The sequence below is a fragment of the Colletotrichum aenigma genome (genome assembly GCF_013390185.1).
Source record: "Colletotrichum aenigma strain Cg56 chromosome Unknown KSG_Cg56_contig04, whole genome shotgun sequence".
NCBI lineage: Eukaryota > Fungi > Ascomycota > Sordariomycetes > Glomerellales > Glomerellaceae > Colletotrichum > Colletotrichum aenigma.
Window position 1 is genome coordinate 4,525,026 of NW_023500910.1, and position 14,561 is coordinate 4,539,586.

Below are 14,561 nucleotides of genomic sequence, written 5' to 3' on the forward strand. Positions count from 1 at the left end.
AAATGATCTTTTGAGGCATGCACGGGGAATCCTCTATCCAAACACTTCATAATCCCAACTACGGTATCGTAACCATGTCCGACGCCGCAGACTGCCACCCAAGACTTAACAGAATAAAACGCAAACCAAGCCCAAAGGGCCACAATGCCCCCTTATGTTCAATGCCATCAATGCCTCTTCTCCAAATCACTGGCAAGGTTCATGTGCATCAATGCTTGAGCAGTCCAGTCGTCGTCCTGGCCGCCGTCCTTGCTCTTCCACAGATCCATGCTTTCGCGTCCGTCGACGCCGGGAAGATTGATCTGAGGTGGCGGTCCTCCCGGTCCTGCTCTCGACCCCGGCTTCGCTCCAACTGGCGGCGGTCCTTCGTCGCCACCGAATTGGTTGAAGTCGGGCAGGTCGTACCCGTGACCTTGCTGCGCGCTTGCCTGACCCTGGTACATTGTGCCTTCGTCGCCCGGCATCTCTGCGATTTGGCCCTGGGAAGGCAGGGCAGCCATGTGTCCGTGCTGCTGGTCGAACTCTTCCTGCTCCAGAATCTGTGGTGCGTGCTCGACATTGCGAAGGCTGGAGGAGCCAGGCGCCAGGCCACCCATACTGCGTTGGCTGCCGATAGAAGCGCGGTGCGGATCTGGTCCGTCCTGAACGCCAGGGTCGCCTCCTATGCTTGCAGGATCCATGTCCCGAATGGCAAACTGCGCTAGGGTACGCATCTTACGGGTAACCCATCCGGCGAGGATCTTGCCGCGTTGTTTCTCGCCAAGGCGGGATCGGGGGAAGTCGCCCTTGTTGACAAAGGCTACGATGTCGACAATGATTTGATGCTCGTTGAGAATGGCGTTGACGATGACTGGGACGACGGAACCGAGATACGCCTTGCGGGTAATTTCGGCGAGTACGACAACGAGACCACCGGCTTGGAAGACGGCACTGCGTTGGTTAGCACTTGTACAATACGGGGTTCGTGCACATGACTTACCATCCACCGCTGACAATGTTCCGGTGGCATCGTTCCACAGATGCTTCAATGTCCATGGGGAAGTGACTCAAACCGTTAATCTCGAATGTTTCACCGATATTGCCGAGAACGAACAAGACCTGCATATCAACCTGCGCACCTCCAGGACCAATAGGCCTGCTCACGTTATGCAGGAAACCCAGGTCACCAGTACGAACGTACTGAATGCTCGGATCGCCATCTACTGTCCGGCCGTCGAAACGCTCGGCGTCAAAAATGTCCTTGGAGCCATAGAAGCTCTTAACGCAAGCCTCCGAGTCTACCCAAATTTCACCGTACTCGCCGTCGTGGCAGAGCAGTCGGCTCTCGGGGTTGACAATGGCAATCTGTGTTGATACTGGAACCATGCCGGAATCTTGAAGGAGCAAAGCCTTGGAGTCTTGTTCGGGATCCACGGGGTAGATCAATCCACGACGCAGAGCCTTGGTGTCCAACCAAAGCTCGATAGGTTCGATGCACATGTATGATCTCGACGCAATCATAGGGTTAAGAACGTGCGAGTAAACGGTGTTGATGGCGGTTCTGTCGAGGCCAGTAGCGGCGAAGTGAAGCCGTACCTTCTGGAACACGTCCACGCGTGGCCTGCTCTCGGCCGAGATCATCATGTTCTTGAGCTCATGGAGGGTGAAACCCTTGCCCTGCATCATGGCCATGGCATGATCCAGCATTTGCGGGGTAGCGTAGGTGTCCTTTATCTTGTACCTCGAAAGCGTGACGAATAGTGACATGGGATTTTGGGCGAACTCGACAGGTGAAAGGAGGTACGTCGGCGTTCCGATGTAGATACCCATCAGGCACGAGTGAATAAATCCGAGACCAGTTGTGCTGCGAACGCACCCAAGAACAGGGCGCGAGCTTGTCATCTGGCACGTCTCCTTTTGGACCTTGCACATGCCCAGAATTGTATCGTGGCCGAGTTGAACCGCGATACGGCGTTGGTCAGGCGTCCAATATGTCCAAATGATGACAGCATAACCTGACTGGATCCAGGCGGGTTGCATCATGATGCCGTTGTCTCTTAATCCGCTGCTCTGCTTAGGCGGCTTGGTCGTGTTGTAGTAGTGGGGTATCGGGGTCTTCAAAATGGACGCGGCCTGCTTGATATGGTTCGCAACAGGCTTGAGCTTGACGAGGTGGTCGACATCTTGGTTGACCAGGACAGCCTTGACGCGGAAGTCAGCAACAACATGCAAGAACGCTGGAACGTCCTCGTTCAGACGGTTCTGATCGAGAGGAGCCATCGGGATGACCACCGCTCCAAGGTTGATACAGGCGTGAACCGCAAAGACGAACTCCTCAGAGTGTGTGTACATGAGGATGAGATGATCGCCTGGGCGGACCTTGACCTTATTCTTCAGGTACAACGCCACAGCTGCAACCTTCGTGTCGAATTTCTTCCAAGTAACGCCCTTGCCCTCCCTGCCACGACCATCTATGGTGCAATAAGCGAGCTCTTCGGGTTGCCGGGCGACACGCCATTGGATGAGGTCGGTGATGCAACCGAAGTTGTTCAATGGCGTGGATGTGCGATCGTCAATGACAACTTCTCTTCTGTCGATACCAGAGTATTGCTTGTCGGCGGACATGAGGATATCGGCGCGAGAGTCGGATGAGATCGGCGACCAGATGCCTCCGATTGGATCAACACCAATTGGCAGGTTGAGGACGGCGTGTTCAACGCCGAACTTGACATGGACGCAGGGCAAGTTGCCCAGGTCGAATTCCCGCCTGCAAAGCATGTTACCGATATCTCTGCGTCCGTTCTTTACCACTCTAGGGAGAGAGTTAGGAGCCGTAATCATAACGCAGTACAGCCTCAAGTGATGCTCCTGCATCAGGACATCCATGCATCTCTCAGCGAGAGAGTCAAGCAGTGCTGTGTCGAGTTGCCTCGGAGGCCCTCCTGAGGTGAGAGGGGCTGTTGACGCTGCTGGTGATTCAAGCACTACGATTGGTAGATGCTCCTCGTTTACAAAGACGTCGAAAGCCGAGCAGTCGTAGATCTTGGGTACGTTTTTGACAATGCTGACGACGAGATGCTGCACGAAGAAGTAGCGATGCTCCGCGACTTCGGTACCGTGCTCAACCCACTCGACCTTTTGGCGGATTCGGTCCTCGTACAAGCCAAGGACGAAGATCTTGCCCTCAATCACCGTACCAAGCAAGCCGGTTCGCAGGAACTCGGGTTCCACAGATGTCGGTGTCGGCTCACCTGGGTCGAACTTGTACGGACGGGCGTGGAATATTTGCTCAGTATGCTTAGGAAGAGCCCAGAAACCGCCCGACAGTGAAGGCGAATCGACCCAAAGTTCACCAACCGCATGTGGTGATGCCAGCAAGCCGGTCTCGGGATCCACGACGGCTAACGTGGCATCGGGTATCGGATAACCAAATGCACCAACACGAACGGCTCCTAGCTCGCTAGTTGCCCGCTTCCGAGCCTCGTCTCCGATCGCGAGAACTACGACTTCGTTCGTTTTGAGAGCCTCTCGATCTAGAAGTACCTCACTGAGCTCGTTCTTAGCGCGCTGTTCGGTAGTAGCAGTACCACCACCTCCAAGGAGACTGCCGAAGCCGTTGGAAGGTGCCGGTTTTACTTCTTCCTTTTCTTCCACGTCGGACTCAACATCGCTACCCATGTCAAGTTTCAAAGGACATCCCATGCGCTCTTCGCCTCCGAGCCAATCACGGATACTGACAACCATGCCGCCATGTTCTGGTAGGCAGAGCATTGGCGCAACAACCTCACGAGCGCGGGGGTTCCGCAGAGGCCTCAGCCATCTGTCTGCCAAGACTTCGTGGAACTCGCTATCGACCGTCAAAGTATCAATGAGACAGAGCTTGACGGTTTGGAAGTTGGGCTCCATGCCCTTCTTGAAGTTTCTCGTCGTCATGGGATCTTGTTGGTAGTTGTAGGCGGCGCGTTTGAGGCCAGGGTAATCCGCGATCATGAGGGTTGCCTTGTACTTGGTAATGAGGTGGGCATAAAGTCCGGCAACCTCAACAGCCTTGTTCTCGAGCCAAACGGTGGTGTGTCCTCCGTAAACAGTGAGGAGAACACCCAAAATCATACCGATGCCCTGTCTGGGATCCAGATATGACAGCAAGGTCTCGCTTGTGGCTCCTGCACCGATGAGCCGGCCGTTCTTGTCCCGCAGGGTGCGGTTGAAGGTGTCACCCGGCCCGTTTCCAGGCACCGTAGACACAATCGCGCTCAAGCATGCCATTTGGTGCATGATAGTCCTGTGGCTGAGCACAACGCCTCTCAGATCACCAGTAGGGGCCCTTGAAAACTCAATGTAGGCAAGGTCTGGGACCGTTAGAGGCGGGACATCATCTTTGCGTTTCGGGTGGAAGCTGCCAAACTCGTTCGTCTTCCACCACTCAACACCCTTAGGCCAATTCAGCTTCTGCGTTGTTATGTCGCGCTGGAATGTCTTGAGATTGTTGTCCGTGGTGAGAGCCAAATGCGCCTGAGTCGACGTGAGAATCAGGTTCAATTTCTGGTAGTCCTGCAAGTCATTGATGGGGACCGCCACGACACCGGCGATGAAACAGCCCAGCAGAGCGATCGCAAAATCGATGACTTCCGTGTCGCGGTAAATAAGCGCAACTCGGTCTCCTCTGTAGAGTGAGCTCTTGTCTCGGATAACTTGTGCGACCTTCTCGGCTCTTGAGGCGAGCTTGTCCCACGTAATGGAGGCAATTTCTTTGCCTTTGCTGTCAAGGACCCAGTAGGCGGGAAGTTTTGCTGTCGTCTTGCCCCTGTGTCTCAAGACAGCGGCGATGTTATCGAACTTTGACATTGGGGTATTACTGTCGTGCGGGTCGGAGATGGCGAACGGAAGATCGCGAGGTTCTAGGGGCATCTGGTACTCTAGCGACTCTGGTGGAGGTAGGTCGTTTGCAGTCAACATGGGTGGTGCCATGGCTGCCGTGGGCGAAAAGGCCTCTCCCGAGGAATATCTATGTCCTCCGCCGTACTCCTCATGTGGAGGTTGTTCGAAATTCTGGCCTCCAGTAAAGCCCGAGAAATAACCTGTCGTGTCCAACATCGTGCCGGTGCGGCTATCATACTGGTTCTGCATCTGGTCCATGTAGGCGCCCTGCTGGTCGGGATTGAAGGCGTAGTCGGTCGAAACCATGGTACCTGATCGAGTGTGTGATTCGTTGGGGTTGCCCAAAAAGAGAGAATCGTGCTGCTTCATAGTCGGCCGGTGCTCCGCGAGGGGGCCACCAGGTCTGAGGAGGCCCGCGGGGTTCATCTGGGGCGAGCCATAGCCGTCGCCGGGCGAGGTATATCCAGGAGAGGCGTACCCCGCGGATCCATGGCCTCCGTATGGTGATTGCGGTCGTCCAGAGGTTGGGGACGTCGGGCTCGTGGGATCGGAATCTCTACCGCCGAGGGCGGCGAGAGCGGCTGCTCGGTGACCATCGCTCGAGGGATGGATTGAACTGTCTGGTGAGTGTATACCCAGCCCGCCTCTGGTCTCGGGGGCGGCGGGAAATCCGGCTGAGCCTGGGCCCATGTACTGAGAGAGGAGCTGCGTTCGTCGCTTCTGGTATCTGTGAGGGAAGAGGGGTTCGTTAGCCGCTGTCGCGCCGGCGTGGGGATTTGGAGAGAGGACAAAAGGAGGGGAAATGCCCACCCTTTCTCTGTGATGTCGCCTTCCTACAAGCACAAAAGCGCGTCAGTCAATGCAAGCAAGTCAAGGTTTTGGCAGCGGCTGCGGGTGCTCGGGCACGATGCGCGCGCGCGAGGGCTGTCGAGGTGGTTCGGGGCGGGCTCGCCGCATGGCGCCACGGGGTCGCAAACGTACCTCCAACTCCTTCTCCAGCTCATCGAGCTTGTTTTGCAAGTCGGGGCTTAATTGTGCCATGTTGGAGGATTTCTTGGTTCGACGACTGCAACGGTAACGATGGGAAGGAATGCGAAGAGGGTCTGGAAGTGGCCGAGACCCCCGGGTGAGGTAATGGGCGTTGTGGGGAGAGGTGGGAGTCGTCCAGAGTTAAGGATTAAGATGAGGTAAAGGAGGGACGATCGCAAGTCAGGGCACCAGAGCTTTCGATATTGTGGTCGCCCCGATGGCTGGTCGATGTCCCTGACTCTGACTCCGTTTCCCGACTGGCGGCTGCTCTCCTCTGTGCAGCGAGTGGGAAGAGCAAGTCAGGTCCAGCAGAGAGTCCTGCTGGTGCGGATTGCGGATTGCGGATTGCGGGTTGCGTGCGGGTGCAGGTGCAGGCCGTTCCTCATTCTCCTCCACCCAGGCAGTTCGTTCAGTCTCGTGACGTAGGTCGGGCCAGGAAGAGCACCAGGAGCAGCGGCTGCTTTACTGGGTTTGGCCCAAAATGAGGGTGGTGGGCGACTAAGGCGACCTATGAACCTGCCGGGTGCCAGTCGAGAGTCCAGGCCACTTCTCAGCAGTACGTACAGGGCGAGTTCAGGGTTCGAGGCGGGAACACGGGGAGTTGGGTGGTGCGGCACCCGGCCTCAACTGACAAAGATTGGTGGTGGTTGGCTGGATAGCAAGCAGCGATACGAGTGCGAAAACGTTGCGGTTGTCATACCCTGGAGACATGCAGGAGAGAACGGACAGCTTTTCGGCCAAGGAGAGCGCATGTTCTGTAGCAAATGGTGGCATCTGCATGCGCCGCGACGGAGCATCTCAGAGAGTGCTCGATGGGGACATTCACTACGCAGTCCACACTCAGCATCAATGAGGGGCAATTCTGGCAAGTTCATCCTGTTCACCCAGGCCGACAGCCGGTGTCAGGCTGATGATTAGCGTCGAGATCCCGGATTGCAAAGCCCAGCAGACTTTCAGGTACCCGCCAGGCAACAACTCGCAGGGTTTGGGGGTTCAGCTTTGAGGGTGAGGGGAGAAACATCAGCGCATGAGGCTTCATGTCACCGGCGGAAACACCTCAAAATGCGGCACTCGATGATAGCGTCATAGGGACAAGCATCGTTGAGAATCAAATCCGGGATGCTGTCGATGCCAGCAGCCCGAAATCAAGAATCGACCCAGAATAGTAGACGGCCGGTCGGAGGACGTCCCAAACGGGGCAGCCAAGTCACTGGATGACTGAAGTAGGTGACTGCCGGCCCTGGTCCAGCCAACGGCCCAACGCCCATCGATCTCACGCCCCTGGACCTGCCAGAACAGCACAGAAACCATCGCCAATTATGTCAATACTGATGCCCAGCTACTGCAGGCCTAGTAAGTTATTTTTGTTCGCCTGCATTCAGGGACCACACTTCATCTGAGTCCAATCCCCAGATGAAAACCGACAACGGGCACGTCGTTCATCGTTTGTTTCCCAGCACTGAAGAGTGTCTATTCTTGCCTGCTGGAGAGGGAATCTGCAGATCCATCCCATCCCACGCCGCTCTGCGTCATTGGCTCGTCTAAGTGCCCCGATCAGGCCTGGCCCTCTGAACGGCTTAGCGTCGACAAGGATTCATCGACCTTCAAGCGCACGAGCCAACCGCAACGACGGTGGGGCTCTTCGTCGCCAACCTTTTTCTACGACTTACCTAAGTCATATTCGAAAAGTTTTCCTCACCACGCGCTTGCCACCTCACTTTCTCAAGCCACTTCTCAGCACTCCGTCGCGAGCATCATTGGCAGATGGGACTCTTATTCGAGTCGCTACTCTCATCGATGGAGCTTTGCGGACGTGTCAGCTGCCCGCCAGTGGGATGAAAGACGCGATTGGACGCCAGACAAGGAGCTGCTTCCACGCGATCTTTGACTTACCGCCCGGCGCGCCACGAGAACCCATCTCAGTGAATATTTGCGTGCCTCGGCTTCGAAGTTTTGGTCGAGACAGGGTTAAGGCCCCCATCGAGTGGTGTTGGGCCTCAATCCTATCGACTCCGGCTGCAAACTAACTTCTCCGACATCTCAGTCGCATAGCTAACAGGTAAGCCGATTCTCCTCGCAGTCTTCCTCTTCAACCCTCTCAGATAATGAGACAATGCAAAAACACAGACCTGTTCGGAAACACTTTGTGTCGAAAAACTTGCTTTGAGCTCCTGACCTTGAGATGTCTTCTATTTTTACTTATCATTCGCACCATCGCAGGCTTCAGCCACTAACGAATGCAACAGATCAGTCATCTCTATCGAACTGACTTGTTATCGCCTCAGCCATATATTCAACTGGTAAGCTTACCTCGCGTCGAATTCTACACCTGACCTCATAAAATGATGAGAGAATGCAAAAACACAGACCTGTTCGGAATTCCTTGTGTCGAAAAACTTGCTTTGAGCTCCTGATCCTACCTCTTATATCCGCTTCATTCGCAACGCGCAGCTCTTCAGCCACTAACGAATGAAACAGATACCTCAAGAACTCAGACAATGGAGCCAACGCCCCGCTCGAGTCCTCTTATCCCTCTGTCTTCAAGTCACACCCAACTGTCTTGTGCTTGATCAATGTTCCTTTGGCTCCGGCTCATCAAGGCCATTGTCCACTCACAGACACATCTTGTCTCCTCACAGCCGCCTGCTGTTCTGCAGCACTACTTTGTTCATACCATCTATAATAGCAAAATGAAATCTTTATCCACGAACTCGGCCAAAGAGACAATGGTCTTTCTTCACTCTTGACAGTATGGGGGAAGACCCAGACGACGAATTATGCCCTAGAACATTTAAACTTGATCGCCCGCAGCTCTTGACCACACACTTCCTGATTCAGACACACCGCAGCATTTCCAGCATTCATTCGATTCTCATCAACCAATTCTAATACCATTTTTCGAAACCGAAGAAACGACTCGGAAAGCAGTCGGACAGAGACGAAAGTACCAGACGTGGAACGTTGCAGTTGAGATCAGGATGGAGAACATGGACTTCGAAAGCTTCGATTCCACCTTCGACATGCCGTGCACATCGTTCGATGACTTCTCCGACCCGAATCTCTTCTTCGACTTTGACGCCTGCGCCGGGCCGGCCCCGGACACGTCTTCAGGTAGCCCGTTGCCCTCTACACAACCAACGGGCGCAACCCCTCCACCAACAGAAACGAACTCCCTGGAGGACGATTTCACGTCAATCTTTAGAGACATCGACCTTGGTGATTACGTCGAGCCGACGATCCAACCATCCGACCTCTTCATCCAGCGGCCCGAGGGCGTACAACCTCCCTCCACGCTCGTGCTACCCTCGGCACCCCCCAACGAGGACAAAGAGGCCTGTTCCGAGGATATCTTCTCCTCCCTCTTGGCCGACCTCTCAGCCCCGACTGAGCGTCACCAAGGTACCGATGCCTCCCTCTTCTCCTTTCCTTCAACATGGGCCACAAACGACATTGACATGACGTCTTTCACCTGGCCCACTGCCCCAAACCTCGACCTTGACTTGTTCACTTCACCCGAAGTCTCCCTCCCCGAGACAAAGACATCCACCGCCCTGACCACCACCGACTCTTTCTTCTCAGACCTCTCTACCGCCTCGGCCGGTGACATCCCATTCACATTCGACGAAGAGGCGGTATCCCTCCTCTCCGCTCTTCCGCCAGCCGTCTCCCTAACCTCACCGCAGTCCATGTACCCCCCGCCATTCCCTTCGACTACACTCTCGACAGCAACAGCAACACTCCAGCACCCGCAGCCAATTGCCCCAGCATCTCCAACCTTCATCAAGTCCGAGCGTTGCAGCGTAGAACCGTCTCTCAGCTTCGCACCCTCAAGCATAGTCGACTTCCAGGGCCAACTCCTCGCCACCCCAGTCCCCTCGACAACCGCCTCCCCTGCGCCCTCCGCCCGCGACACAACGCCGCCAGTCGTCAATGGCAAGGTAATCAAACGCATCCCCCGTCCCGCGAAGGCAAAAGACATCGACGCCTCAGACTGGTACGCCGTGCCCCCCGCGACGCCGGACTGGGGCGGCCCTTCTCCCGCGACCAAGCCCCTCTTCCAGTACAGACCAACCGGCGAATGGAAACCCGAGTGCCGCTTCTCGCGTGACGAGCTCCTGCACTACATGACGGAGCGTAAGCGCCTCTCCCTCCCGCTCACCATCTGGATACAGAACCATCCGCACGGCTGCACCAGCCGCGTCCCGGACCCGAGAACCCTCAAATGCCGCTGGAACGGCTGCCCCGTGCCAACGGGCACCATTCTGAAGGGCTTCTGGAGGGTCTGCTTCGACGAGCGGCCAGAGTCTTCCGGTAAGGAGTACAACCCGTTCTTCAACGCCGGATACATGCATTTGTATTGTATGGACCGGTGCTTCGACCTCTTCGAGATCTCCGAAGCCTTTGACATGCGCCCAGATGCGAGACACTTTGAGAAGGAAGAGAAGAACCCGATGGCCATGAACCGGGACGGCGACGAGATGGTCATGGAGTACGAGAACTGGCGCGAGGCGCAGAAGCAGGGCTACGAGGAGTGGAGGGCACTCTGCGAGACGAACAAGGTTCTCGGCTTACCTACGGAGAACCGCGTCGTTGAAAAGCAGCAGAAGCTATGGTACACCCTGACTACCAAACATCTCGCCCTAGAGACCGGTGTCCGACAGCAGATGCGGGATTCCCGCGGCGGCATATCCATCGATCAGCACAGGGGCGACCTAGGCTGGTACGTCAAAAAGGTGAACGAGAGGAAGAAGCGGGCAAAGGCGCAGAGGGACGCCGGGTCAAGAGCGCTTGCTCGATTGGCCGATTGCGACGAGACCTTTAGTGAGGATGAGGAAGATCCTCAGAGCGTAGTGGACGATACCAAGGCCACTAGGAAGACACCGCGCCGCAAGGCTGAGGATGACGGGCGCAACGCTGAGCTGGCCGAAACAAACGGCAACAAGCGCCAACGCTGCCTGGTGGACGAGTGTGAGTTGGACGACAGCCATAAACGCCAGCGCCGTCAGTGCAGATCAATCTCATGATCCGTCCTTCGGTTCTCGGCACTGGACTGAGCACGTCCCACGCAGCCTTGGTCTGTCGGCTGGCCCTGAAACCATTCTGCAGATGGAGATCTCGGTGTATTTGTGCGCCATTCTGTATATAGTTTATTCATCCTCTCTTTCGTCTCGAGCTAGGACCTCGAGCAATTTGCCAGCGTATCTTTGTTTACTTAGACTTAATCTTGTCCACTTGGCAAGGGTGTATGGGATGACGGAAAATATTTCGGAGCACAAAGGCCGGTAGCCAACGGGCTAGGTAGACAAAAGTAGACAGACACATATATCAAAAAGTCCCGCTAAGGAGCGCGTACATGCTTTCCCCGTTGTTGCGGCTGTGAGACCTGACTCACTATCCAGGCTCAAGCCAAGGGTTTGCCAAGTATTGGAGTTGTTGGACCGGGGCAGCCGCAAACGCCCTGTCAGACAACGGTCCCAAACGGTCGGGCATGAGAGGGCGGCGCAGAGCACGCGCTCACGCTAATGGCCACGATTTGATCGTGAAAAGAGGATTCGCAGAGATTGGGAAAGCTTGGACAGCCGCCCGCAGGGCTTGCACGGCGGCGGCCGGGTAGGGGAAGGGGGAACCGGAGGAGAATTTGGGTGATGAAGGCGGCTGTGGCACCCTTGATAGCGGGGCTTTCCACATAAGAAAGTTTCCATAAGGGACAGCCTCATGGCACGCTAGAGGCGCCAATGGATGCAGCGACATGGATTGGGTGAGCATCGTGATGGACTTTCGTCCGCATTATGGCATGGTTTGTGAGCAGACAGAATTCAGCATAGCGCAAGCAATGCCGGAGCAACGGAGGTTGTAAGCGGATTGCAGATGTGGACAAATGAGTCGCAGGTTTGGCTGGTGGGAATCGCTGGCACACAACTGCAGCGGCGAGGCCGAAGGCGGGTGAGGCGCTAGTGCAGAATGGATGCAAAGCTGCGTAACGACGACTGAAGTCTCCTCGCTGAAGACGGCGTGTCCATGGCGCTTGTATCGACACAGCAAGTGATCCGCCCAATCGATTCCGCCGTCGTTGTCGACCGTTCTTGCGTGCCCGTCGGGTGCAGGGCTGAACTGGTAAGACCGGAACGTCAGCGAGCAGGGCGCACAGCGGCGGCGGCGTCGGCGTCGGCGCGGGACGCAAGAGACGAAACATAACGAGGGCAGGTGCAGGTGGTGGTGCAAGGCAAACAATGTAATCGTGGGTTAGTCAGAGAATTGGCAGGACGGGATAGCCACGCACTAAGAGGCGTTTTCGCGTGGAAGTCGAGGTACTGTACATACAAATATGAGACCGTGGTCCTTGTCGGCCTGTCGTCATTGTCTTCTGTCGTTTGTCATGAAGGAGGTGGACATGGTTGTTCTCGAAAGGCCGATGAGGCAATTTTGACTCGACTTCTGGCACGAGAAACTCTGGCCTGACTTGGAGACTTTGTTTCTGTTGTTCTATTTTCCTTCTCTGACTTTGCGAGCGTAACAGACTTTGAGTCTACAGCGAACCGCCGAGGGCCATCGCATTGATAACCGGATACGCAGAGGCAACATCGCGCGCTGCGAAGAGGGCGCTAGGGATCCGAGCAAAGGGTGACGCTGCCTCGTGAAGGTGATTTGCTTCGTCCCAAGGTTGGGATTGATTGCTCGGCTTCGAAGCCCGGTCTCCCCCGCGAGCCATTGGCGATCGGACATCAGACGGCACAGAGCTGGAACACTGGGTTGAAGCTTAGCCTGGGGTGTAACCGGGTGATCTTCGTCGCTTCTGGGATTGTGCTTTTCTAAGTTGAGCAAGACGAGGCGATACATTGCGAGCAAAGACCAGAGTGAGGACGAAAGGCAGCAGGCTTTGGGGCAACTGGCCTGCAATTGAGTTCGAGATCGAGGAAGAGACGAAGACGGGAGCCGAGACTGGAGCGAGAATTGGCGCGAGAAAGGCCAATGACGGGCAGCATCACGTGGTGCAGAGTTCAACCTTGGTTAAGGTGAAAATCCAGAATTGGAAGGCAGCCAGTCCAACAACGTCCAAAAGAGCAGGGAGGACGGAGGTCACGACGGCAGGCAAGCGCAAAGAGGGTGAGGGACAGCTTCCGACCCGACAGCTTCGGGAGACGGCAGCCGGAACTCTCAGTGGTTCTTGCCTTTTTCGATGAGGTGGTTCATTGCCCAGGACCCTGACGGCCGCAAGAAAACTACCACGACACGCAAGAGTAGGAACTTGGAGCTACCTACTGAGTACCTGCCCTGACTAAACAACCAACCGATCAACCAACCAACCACAACAGGCACCTGCACTTGATCACGGCACCACTTGCCGCATCGCATCTTCAGCCTGGATCTCAGATTCACCACACACGCCTTGGGGGAGCATCTGGGGAGCTGAGCACGAGCCAGCTGAGCACCTACCACACTGCAGCAGCAGGGCACCCACTAGGAGCAATCTGCAGCCGGATGCTGCATCTCACTCACCTCAAGCTGCAGAACATTTGACATTGACTGTCAGGATCCGCCCCTTCCAGCAGGTATCTTCCCACCTAACTTGCTAGCGAAAATACATTGCATCGCCATTCCTCCAAGCAGCATCTCAGCAGCAGCAGCAGCTAGCACCGACACACACACCTCTCACCTCCTCTGCCGCACTCGCACCTGCATTGCTGCAGCTAGCAGCTAGCAACCAGAGCACAGAGAGAGAGAGAGAGCACAAACATTTCTGGCGACGCCCGCTCCATTGTCACTGCATCCGACCGAGGTGTGTGCTTCTCTCTTCTGGTTTACCTTTTGTTCTTTCTTTGGCCGTTGCCTCTGCTCTTTGTTCCCTGCTACTTCTTTCTCGTTTTCTGTTACAACCTTTTGCTGAGGTCAACGCCCGACCCCCCGAACAAAGCCATTGACAAAAAACCAGCTCATCGGACTTAAACACACCATCATCCGCACCCCCAACCTACCCGACCTTAATACCTTACACCCAAGAGGCCGGAATCCACAATCAACTAATCCTCTGCAGCGCTCCCGTATCCGCACCGCACCGCACCTTATCTACCTTACCTGCGTTACGTTACCCAAGCAGCACTACGCGCAACCGACGACCGCGGAGGGGCGCCTGCCGCCAAATCCACTCGCTGCGTGCGTCGTGCACGACGTCGTCGGCCGGCGCATCGGGGAAGCCGTCCATACCGTCTCCATTCCCCCCCCATTCCCCAATCCCCATTTCCTCCCAGGGACCTGGGACCACCGAGCTGTGTGGAGGCCGTCGCCGTCGCCATTCGCCGACAGCCAGCAAGAGGGACATTTGAGGGAAAGGAAGGGAAAAAAAAAAGGATCAAAAGGGGAAGAGGGCGGCGTAGGCGCAAACGTCAGACCCGATCTACCTTAACCTGACCTGACCTGCGCCCCAGCCCTGTTTCGATTCGCTGCTTCGAAACAGTGTCCTTCTCTTCTAGCCTCCTCATATTTTTCGCAGGCTGATGTCCTCGGGGGAACAAGCCCACCCCGAAGGCTACTACGACTCTTCTGGAAAAGGCTGTCTTACCTTTTGACTTCCTCGCCTCGCCTCAACCTCGTCGTGCCTTACACTTGGATAGCTCCCTTCAGTTGCCGACCAACCATCACTCACCGACAACAACCATCACGGTTCACCTCAAATTCTT

At 55.8% G+C, this 14,561-nt stretch overlaps 2 protein-coding genes across 2 annotated transcripts; one reads left to right on the forward strand and one right to left on the reverse strand.

Moving 5' to 3' along the window:
- Positions 1-167: 167 nt before the first annotated feature.
- CGCA056_v007048 (acyl-CoA ligase-like protein) lies at positions 168-5,898 on the reverse strand (the record flags this gene model as incomplete). The annotated part of the gene is made up of 4 exons (XM_037322297.1): positions 168-930; positions 980-5,584; positions 5,668-5,690; positions 5,839-5,898. 4 exons carry the CDS (start codon positions 5,896-5,898, stop codon positions 168-170), a joined length of 5,451 nt encoding a protein of 1,816 aa, XP_037179174.1.
- Positions 5,899-8,864: 2,966 nt separating this feature from the next.
- Positions 8,865-10,910, forward strand: CGCA056_v007049 (uncharacterized protein; the record flags this gene model as incomplete). Its single annotated transcript, XM_037322298.1, has 1 exon — positions 8,865-10,910. The coding sequence occupies one exon, from the start codon at positions 8,865-8,867 to the stop codon at positions 10,908-10,910; it is 2,046 nt and encodes a 681-aa protein (XP_037179175.1).
- Between the last annotated feature and the right edge of the window lie 3,651 nt (positions 10,911-14,561).